At 43.6% G+C, this 10,637-nt stretch overlaps 1 protein-coding gene across 3 annotated transcripts in view; it reads right to left on the reverse strand.

Moving 5' to 3' along the window:
• Positions 1–202: 202 nt before the first annotated feature.
• The window catches only part of FKBP9 (FK506 binding protein 9, 63 kDa), a 71,109-nt gene continuing 60,674 nt past the window's right edge, over positions 203–10,637 (reverse strand). The window contains exons 7-9 of one of the 3 annotated variants that reach the window (XM_006887609.1): positions 5,652–5,797; positions 4,024–4,187; positions 203–498 (exon numbers count right to left, since the gene is read on the reverse strand). In XM_006887609.1, the coding sequence (XP_006887671.1) occupies positions 322–498; positions 4,024–4,187; positions 5,652–5,797 (487 nt within the window). In that variant the 3' untranslated portion in view covers positions 203–321. The remainder of the gene's footprint in view (positions 499–4,023; positions 4,188–5,651; positions 5,798–10,637) is intronic. The other 2 variants (XM_006887607.1, XM_006887608.1) reach the window with 2 other exon arrangements.

The following is a 10,637-nucleotide window of genomic DNA, read 5'->3' on the forward strand; positions in this document are numbered from 1 at the left end:
TCCTAGATAGTAATAGTTGCCATGTGACACGGTTTTCTCTCAATAACAAAATGTCCCAGGAGGCTCGTGAGGCACTGTGAGGCTGGCAGTGCCGCCGGGCCCACACTCCACGCTGATTTTGTTTACTGTCACTGGCAGTTGCCCTAAATTTTCACCCTGTGTGTCAGCCTGCCCCTGATGTATACATCAGGTACAACGTGACCTCATCTACCGCTTGCTAATGATGCGCCTTCTGAGAAACCCTCAGCCCTCCCTGGGCACCCGCCACAACAGGTGACCCGACGTCATGCTCTCCCTGGCACCAGCTGGCCCATGTGGAGTTCAGAGTTCATCGTGCTTGGTCTCCTGGTCCTTGAGTTTAAACTCCTCAGCCGTGACCTTTCCGTCCCCGTTGCGGTCTTGGTTGGTGAACATATTCTTCACGATCATCTCAGCGTCGAAGCCAGGCGCAAGCTTTCCCTTGTCCGAGGCCACCTGGGCGTGGATGTACTCTGAGAACTGCACAGGGGACAGGGCAGATGTGAGACACAGTGGCCTGAGAAGGCTGGGACTTCACACTCAACTCGCCAAAGGGGAAGGAAAATCTTCTCAGGAGCTGCACCACTTGGGCTCTCTCTCCATCCCGCACCACACCGGTCACTGTGGAGTCAAGTGCAACTCGTGGCGACCCCATGCATATCAGAGTACAACTGCGCTCCTTAGGATTTTCATTGGTTCTTTTTTCACAAGTAAGCCTTTCTCATGAGGCACCTCTAACCTAACCTAGCCTTTGTCTAGCCACTGAGCACATTAACTGCATCACTGAGCCACTTTGCTCCATATGCAGGTTACAAATGCCAAAAGCTCTAAGGATATAAACAGTTCCTTCAAAGTGGTCATCTGAACTATCCTTTCTCCCAAGGGACTATTACGTGCCCTCCAAGGCTGACCCTCTTAACTGCTCGGGCCTTAGAAGACATGGTTGGGCTCATTTACTCATGGATCTGTTTTGTCTAGGAATATAATAAAAACCTACTGCATGTCTAGTATGTGTCAAGCCCTATCCTAGATTCTTGGGACAGATAACAGAACAAGCATCTTGCCCTCAGAGTGCGGCTGACATGCAATCAGGTGGCCAGGGTACATCTCAATGAAAAGTGGAGCCTTGTGTAAAGGGTTGAGGATGTGGAGAAACAAAGTAAGTCTGGGAGAACTATATACTGAACAGATTGGAGCAAGTGTCAAGACCCAAGGTTGACATAAATTCTCTGGTGTGTCCAGAGGACAGAATGGGAAGGGTGAGGCTGGGTGGAGTGAGACTGGGGGAGAGTAGGCAAAGAGGGGGTTATACCAAACAGGCTGTGGAGTTTGACAGGCTGATACAAGGATCTGAGAAAGTCAGATCCACTCAGGGTTCTGAGTGGAGGAAGAACGATGACAGTAGCAGTTGCCCTCACACCTGATCATTCTTTGAGCAAACTGATAACCAGAGCAGAGACCAAAGCAAACATTAGGCCAGAAACCAGACCAAAGATCAGCACAGACAATGGATCCTGATAAGGTTCTGTGTCTGATCACAAAAGCCTAATCTAAGTCAATTAACAGCCCTAAATTCCAAGAAAAATACTATCTTTTTTAGTCTTCCCTAGAACCCTTAGAAAAAGAAACTGCCCTTAACTGCCCTTGTGCCAGACTGACTTTTTTTGCTAGTGGTCACTTGGCGACCCTTTCAGACCATGCAATGAAGGCCTGTTCATTCCTTGGGATCAATTTTTTTTTCTTTCTCTTTCTCGCCTTCAACTCTTTTTTCTATCTAACACTGAGAACAGGAGCATGATCAGATTCTGCCTACCATGTGAGGTGGGAGTAGAAGGAGAAAGGTCTGTAGTGCAGTCCTCCAAGTGCAGGCTGGTGTGGAGTGGAAAAGTCAGGATGGTGAGGGCGCAGAAAGCAAGAACTGGTTGTGCTTGGGATGCATTTTCAAGAGAGAACCAGGATCACGTCCTCATGGATTTAAAATGGTTTGTTCTTGGTTACTAAGCCTAATCACTGGCAATTCAAACTCAGCCAGCATAGCTACAGGATAAAGGCGTGTTAAGCTCCTCCTGTAAAGAGTTTAGCCAAGAAAAAGACATAAGGCTGTTCTACTTTGCAATCCATGGTGTTGCTGTGAGCTGGGACTCACTCAAGGGCAACAAGTCTGGTTTTCCGGTTTATGAAAGAAAGAAGATTCCTGAGCAGTTGCAGCTGGTCTGAGCAGTTGCAGCTGAGATGGAGATGGAGGCGGCTTCGGCGGAAGAAAGCCCTCAGTCAAAAGGGAGGGGAGTATCGGGGCTTTGATAATTAGATGTCAAATTGGCAGTGGTATATATGAATGTGAACTGGAAGGAGAAGATGACACTGGAGATACAAATTGGGCTTTGTAAGGATGCTGTTATTATGTGCCATCAAGTTAGGTCAGACTCAACAGCTGACCTTCAAGTAGGATTTCAGAGGCTATAAACTACACAGGAAGAGACTGCTCATATTTCTCTCTTGGAGCTGTTGGTGGATTCAAACCACCTACCTTTGGGTTGGCAGCGTTAACTCCTTACCCACTAGGCCACTAGAGCTCTCTTTTGTTATGTATATAGATGGTAAAGTTATGGGCAAAATGAAACCAACAAGAGAATGGATCAGAGGAGGCTCAGCTTTCACCTGGGGCATTCAACAGGAAGAGTGCAGGAAGAAGAGACTGGAGAAGGCAGGAGGGAAACCAAGAAAACATGGTCTTCTGGAAGCCATAGATAAAGTACCCGGCAAGGGAGTGGGCTGTGTTGAAGAAAGAGGAGGCTGAGAACAGCCTTTGGATTGAGCACAGGTCATGTGTGGTAAAAGTAAGATTAAAACGAAACGGATGGGGCTGGTGAAGAGGGAATGAAGTATGGTACTGTAATGATGAATAATGGACATCCTGAATTTGCCAAAACCCACAGAACAATACAACACAAAAAGTGAACCCTCAGGTAAGCGTGGAAGGGGACTATCTTAACCTGTTGGTGACACAGTCTGCTGCCGAGCAGAACTGCTCCAAAGGATTCCCTTGGCTGTACTTACTGAGAAAGCAGACTGCCAAGCCTTTCTCCCACAGTCCTAGTGGGTGGGTTCAAACTGCCAATCTTTAGACTAGTACTTGAGTGAAAATCATTTCCACCACCCAGAGAGCTTGGCAGGAGGGGAAGAAGGGATATACTGGGAATGCTGTACTTTTTGATTAACTTTTCTGTAAATTTAAAACTATTCTAAATATGAAGTTTATTAATTTACTAGAAAGAGGGACAAGCAGACTTTGGGAGGAGAGTCACTGGGGGCCAAGAAGGCAGACAATTATGTGGAGGTTTTTGATGTAAAAGGAGTGAAGAAATGAAAGAACTAGAAAGAGGCATCAAGAAAAGGGAAAATAAAAGCAAGTTTGCTAATATGGACAAACCAGTAGATGGAGGGAAACAATGACACAGAAGAGAAAAAGGAGGAAGGCTGATTGACGTCCATGGATGAGCAAATGTGGAAGGGGCAGACACACAGACTGTATCCAGAGAAATGACCCCACTGTCCAGTGCCATGATGGGGCAGATGAGACAGGAGAAACAGCACTGATCCACACAGCGGGTGCATCCAGCCTCAAACCTGTGGCAGCTCTGTGACCTCAGGCAAGTCATTACCTTGTCTGCAGTTTCTTCTTCTGAAAAACAGGGGTAACCCTATGGTTGTGAGGCCAGACCAAGACTGTACATGGAAGAACAATCAGCACCCACAAGGCACCAGGAACAGGGAACTTAGTCCAGATGGACATGCCCTGAATTAATCCCTACACCCTCGGTGAATCAGTTTCTCAGAAAAACAAATCGTGAGCCTCAGTTTAGAGAGTTTATGTAAAAGTACGTGATGCAAGAGTACACTGTTGTCACTGTCACAAGGTTTCATATTCAGAACAGGCTCCACGGCACAACAATGGGGAGACCTGCCGGTTCTTTCAATTTCATTTTCCTTCAAAGGGCAAATTACCTCTTCGAGGACGACCTCTCCGTTGCCATCCTTGTCAATTTCTTCAAAGAGGTTGGGGGACACCTCATCATTCCATATGAACATGTAGCCCTCAGGCAGGCCTGCCACCAGCTCCAGCAGCTCAATGTCAAACACCAGCACAGCACTGCCGGGCACCTCCCCATCTGCCAGGTCATGGGGTGAGGGAGAAGGAGGAAGTGTTAGCACCTAAGGCAAGGTGGGTGCCCACTATCCACACCCTCCCATCCACCTTGACTTGCCTGTGAATGGCAGGTGTTTCTTAGGAAAATGAGAAATGTTAGCATTTGCAAATAGCTTTTCCAAAGTGTTGGCAGTGATCCATTATTAAGTCATGAAATGAATTCTGGGGTAATTAAGGAATAGAATAGAATAGAATAGAACAGAACAGAATAGATGACGGTGCACTACACATGAAAAGGACAGGTGCCATTTAATGACACATTTGTTTCATTTCACGTATATAACTAAATATGTATGTACCAGGCCTTCTGATCAGTTCAGACATGGCTAATGCAGCGAGATCAGAACATACCCAAGTGTGTAATGAGTTCACCAGAGCAATACCTAGAATGCGGGAAATGATGAGTCAAAGCTCTAGAATGGAAGAGTGGGGAGAGGTGGTGCGCCCTTTCAGGAGCACAGTGTGGGAGGTGGATCACCGCCGGAATTGGGGAGAAAGACACAAACCCAAAGCTGTGTGCTTAGCTGCCATCTTCTTGCCAAGCACTGTTGTTTCTGCTCTGTCAAGAGATTTGGTGGCAACGCAGTGTGCACGCTGCCCCTGTTTTCTAAGGAGGAGATTAAGTTCTAGACCGACTTGTAATTGTCTCCATTCTGTTTATCATTCTTAAAAACCTGCATTTGGCCCTGTTCTGGCTTCTCTTCAACAGCCATGAATGAACCAGGAAGAACCAGTTCAAAGACTTGATTAAAAAATATAGTAAATATATACATATATAAAGGGTATATTTACCTATAATATATATGCTGTTGTTGCTGATGGTCTTTAAGTTTAGCATGACTCATAGTGACCCTATGAACAAAAGGCCTGAAGCCCCTCTACAACTATCGACATGTATCAAAGTTTATAGAGTTTCCGGAGGCATGTTATTTAGGAAGTGGATGCCACTCCTGCTTCCAAATTTATATAGAGAAGAGAAATGTTTTGAAAAAAGTTTGAAAGCCACCAGTACAGAACTGCAATGAGAGAACTTTAAGAACAAGATGATGTTGTTGTGTGCCATTGAGTTGGAACCGATTCAAAGCTGACCCTGCAGCAATTTTCAAAGGCAGTAAACTACATGGGAGGAGACTATATCGATCCCTGTCCCACGGAACAGCTGGTGAATTTGAACTGTATGTCTTTGGGATTGCATGCACAGCTTTTTACCACTAGGCCACCAGAGCCCCTTTAGAATAATATAGTATATCTTACACTGATGATCCAAGATGTATAAATTAGAGAACCATATATAGAACAGTATGAAATAAATTTTATGTCAATACATAAATAAGAAAAAGGGAAAAAAAACACCCATGGTGCCCCCAAACCACAGCATTCAGAGGATGAACAAGAACAGAAGCTTTTTATACTGCTCCTTACTCACCAACACCAGCCTCCCCATAGCCCAGATGGGGCGGAATAATCACTGTTCGTTTCTCTCCAACACACATCTCTCTGAGACCCATATCCATGCCCAGCACGACTTGTCCTGACCCCAAAACAATATTATATGTTTTGCCTAAATTCCACCTGAAAATGAAACAGAAGAATGCATGATTAGAACATCAACATTTTGGTACCTGACATTGTTCTCATGGGAAGAACACAACATCCCCTCCACAAAGTTTCTACCAAAGATGCAGCACCTCTATGTAATAATGGGGAGCATCCTGCAAAACAATCATTTTATGACCTTTACAGGTGTCGAAGTCATTAAAGTCAAGAAAGGGCTGAGGGACTGGTCCAGAAGGGAGGAACACATGGGAATGGCATCCTTTTGCTGTAAAGAAGCTTATGAGAATACCTGAGGATTAGCTGGTAATAATGGAACTTCTAGTTCTAATGGCTGTATTGAGTTACATTAAAGCTTGTATAGGTTAATATTCAGAAGTATGTCTCACCCACAAGGTCTTTCTTCATCCTCTGTTGACTCAATCTATAAGCTCCACTGAAATCTGCCCATCATAAGTGACCTTGCTGGTTATGTGAAATACCAGTTGCATAACTTTCCACTACATAGCAACATGCAAGCCGTATGTATCAGTATATCAAATTGACAGATCACTACAGAAAAATAGCTTCTTTTGTGAAAAACATACACTCCAGCATTCAGAGGGATGAGGCATTATGCTGGCAATCTACTCTTCAATGATTCGGGGGGCAATGTTCTTTGTACTGATAAATGTTCTCTACATGTGAATCTGGTTCAGAAGTTGTTTTTGTCAATGGTCTGGTCAAGAGATTTTCAAGAGTTTTGCTTTTTGTTTTTATTATAGAGTCTGTCAGGGATGGATTATCCAGTAAGTAAAGGCAGTTTGTGCTTAATTTGCTTACTGGGTACTCCATCTCTGGCATGGACTATAAATTTACAAAGAGGATTGATTCTGTAGGAAAGTGCTTGGAAGTTTGGGTGTGGGGGGAGGAGAGAGATACCAGTCAGATCTAGATACAGAATCTCTGATTTGTAAGATGTAAAACTGTTCACTATAGATTAGTATGCAAATACAAACAAATTGGCACTTAATTCTATAGTGGGAGATCTGACATTGACCAGTATTTTTAATTCATCAAAATCTGAGTTTGAAGGAGGCAGCTTTTGAGAGGATTCTCACTTCTCTCCCAGACCTACAATAAAATGCTTGTTGTTATGTGCCATCGAGTCGTTTATGACTCATAGCGACCCTATGTACAACAGCCCTAAACCCTGCTCTATCCTGTGCCAATCGCACCGCCTCTGACACACCCATCCCGATTACCCCAGTCACTGAATCAATCCACCTCCTAGAGGGTCTTCCCCTCCTGCGCTGTCCCTCTACTCTGCTCAGCATGATGTCTCTCTCTAAAGACCTGTCTCTCCTTACAACATGTCCAAAGTATGTCAGACGAAGCCCCAGAATCCTTGTCTCCAAGGAGTGGCCTGGTTTAACCCTTTCCAGGATGAATCTGTTTGTTTTCTTGGCAGTCCATGGTACATTCAATACTTTTCTCCAACACCACAGCTCAAAGACATCAATTCTCCTTCTGTCTTCCTTAGTCATTGTCCAACTCTCTGATGCATAACAAGTGATTGCTTAGGATAGTGCAAAAAATAGAAATAAATTGAAAAATTCCGAGTTTGAATCTTGGTTCAGCCACTAACTTTGACACTGGGAAATATAATCTCTCAGGTCCAGCTTCCTCATTTGTAAAATGGAGGTGATAAAATCTACCTCACCTCAATGTACTAAAGAGTACTTAATAATGCATATTGAATGATCCAGGAAGCATCAAAAGAAGATGGAAAGAGTATACACAGTCATTGTACCAAAAGTATTGGCTGACATGGAACAATTTAATGAAACAGCATATAATCAAGAAGCAATGATGATGAAGAAGGAAATTCAAGCTGCTCTCAAGGAAATGGCAAAACATAAGGCCTCAGGAACTGATGGAATATCAACTGACACATTTTAACAAACAGATGAAGCCCTGAACATGCTCATTAGGTTGTGCCAAGAAATCTGGAGGACAGCTATCTGGCCCACTGACTGGAAGAGATCCTTATGTATTCTTATTTCCCAAAAACGGTGATGCAACAGAGTATAGAAATTATAGAACAATATCACTAATATCACATGCAAGCAAAATCCTGCTGAAGATTATCCAAAAACAACTGGAACAGTACATCAACAGAGAACCACCAGAAACATAAGCTGATTTTAGAAGAGGCTATAACACCAGGGACATCACTGGGAATGTTAGATGGATCTTGGCTAAAAGCAGAGAGTACCAGAAGAATGTCTATTTGTGTTTTATCGACTATGCAAAGGCATTTGACTGTGTACATCACCACAATTTGTGACTAATATTGAGAATAATAGTAATTTAGAATACTTGACTATGCTGCTGCAAAATTTACACTTGGACCAGGAAGCAGTCAGCCGAACAGAGCAAGGAAACACTGCATGCCTCAAAATCAAGAAAGGAGTATGTCAGGGGTTTGTCCTTTTTCCATACCTTTTCATTTATTATGAGAAACAAATCATTCAGGAGGTTTGACTCTATGAAGAAGAATGTGGTATCAGCATTGGAGGAAGACTCATCAACAGCCTTGCTTGCCAAAACTGAAGAGTATTTAAAGTGTTTGCTGCAGAAGGTCAAGGACTGTACTCTTCAATATGGATTGTATCTCAATCAAGAAAACAAAGATTCTCACCACAGGGTCAATTGGCAGCATTATAATAGATGGAGAAGAGATTGATGCTGCTAACAATTTAATCTTGCTCAGATCCACAATCAATGCTCTTCAAAACAGCAATTAGGAAATCAAAAGATGAATTTTATTAAGGACCTCTCCAGAGAGACTAAGGTAAGCCTGATCCAGGCCATGGTCTTTGTAGTTACTTGCTATGCATCAGAGAGCTGGACAATGACTAAGGATGACAGAAAAAGAATTGATGCCTTCGAGTTGTTGTTCTGGAGAAGAGTATTGAACATACCATGAACTGCCAAGAGAACAAACAGATCTGCCCTCAAGAGAGTGAAACCAAGTTGTTTCTTGGAAGCTAGGATTGTGAAACTCCATCTCACATACTTGGGGCATGTTTCTAGGAAGACCATGGATGACACGGATTGAAATAGTGCCTGTGGCAATGGGGGCAGGTGTGTCAGAGACAGGGCAGGGTTCAGAGCTAGAGTTTATAAGGTCACTAGTTGATGGTACATAACAATAACAATAACAAGTGCAAATAAGTGTGAAGGGCTCAACAAATGGATGGCCTTGTGGACATAAAGGTCATGAGCCTGCGAAAGGCTATGACTATAGAGAAAGAACTGAGAATGTAATGAGTGCCACAGTTTTGAATATTGTGGATATCCAGGGAAACTAGATAAAGCTAGCTTTGCCAACTTAGTCCCTTTTAAAAATCAATGACACTCCTATCACTTTTAAAAAGCAAGTCACAGGCATGCCTTTCAAAATCAAAGAAAAGATTATGATGTTTGGAGTCCCTGGATGTCTACCCCAGGAGGTTCAACGTACGGCCCAGTGGATATCAGACCTTCCCAAGCTGGTTCCCAGAGCCAAGCTGGGATCACCAAACCAATACAAGGCCTGCATTTGTCCTACCTGAGATGAAACGAAAACAAAGCCGTGCTTGGTACAGGGTGCCCTTGGCTGGCAGCCTGTGGGCGGTACCCTGGCTCCCTCCACACAGAGTCCCTCTTTTGTTTACAGTCGTCCTCATGGGATGACTCCGTTTCAGCCATATGCAAGCATTCTTTACTCAGCAAACAATGACTTTATTTTTCCTCTCTGAAGCCAGTTAAAACACACATTAAGAATGTCCTTCAGGAATAAGAAAGATTCCATGAGGAATTAAAAGAGAAGGGAGGATAACAGGCATAAATCAATAGTAATTAATTACATAAAATACAATGGATATGAATGATTGTATAAAGACAAAGTATATTAATGATTATTATAAGGAAACCAATGAAAAACAATGAAAAAAGAATGTCCTTCAAACAATTTGCTTATGTCTGCCAGCAAATCCCATTAATTCCCCCAGCCCTTCCTGCCACTCTTCTCTTTTTATTTTTATCATTTGCCACTTTCCTTCTCAAACACTGTCCTCATTCTTTCTTCCCAGCTCCCCATCCTCCGCTGGCCCTCGCCTTTCTGCCTGCACCTCCGCCCTTTCTGGCTCCTGGCCCGCATGCCTATCTGTCCTCTGAGTCCCATGACCGAGTGCCAACAGCAACATCTGCTGTGTTATTTTTAGTGCCCACACTGGGTTCAAGGTGGGGCTGGGTGGCATCTCCAGAAGCAGTTCCTTCTCTGCCTCACACAGGTACGCAGGTGCTGCCACACTTCCCATTCTTCACAAGAGAACAGCTGCGACATCTAGGGTATCACTGATGTGCATGTAACATAAATGACCTCTCAAGGGAGGAAAGGCCATCCTGGATCAGAAGAAGGAGCCCTGCATCACTTGGCTTCCAGATGCTTCCTAAGAAGCCTGTTCATCCAATGTGGCGAATGTAACTGGTAACACTAGATTGTGCACCCGAAAAATGCTGAACTGGCAAATGTGTTACACAGTTATACATTTTTTAAAATTTATTATTAATTTCAATGAGAATATACAGAGACTCTGAATTTCCATTCATTCACTGTTGCCCTTTTCTCCCCTCCCAACCCTCCCCCCCCCAAGTACACTACCCTCTTGGAAAAATAAAAGAAAAATTCTTTCATTGTTTTACAAATCCTCCCCCAGGTCCACTCCACTATGCGGTCTTCACTCTGAACTCCTGTCATGACAAAAATACCTAATCACATATCCCTTTTAAACAGTTTTCTCCGTAATCTGTTTCAATGCAGTATACATTA

This window comes from Elephantulus edwardii, unplaced genomic scaffold, assembly GCF_000299155.1.
Source record: "Elephantulus edwardii isolate Elephantulus edwardi_28Jun2011 unplaced genomic scaffold, EleEdw1.0 scaffold00059, whole genome shotgun sequence".
NCBI classification, from domain to species: domain Eukaryota; kingdom Metazoa; phylum Chordata; class Mammalia; order Macroscelidea; family Macroscelididae; genus Elephantulus; species Elephantulus edwardii.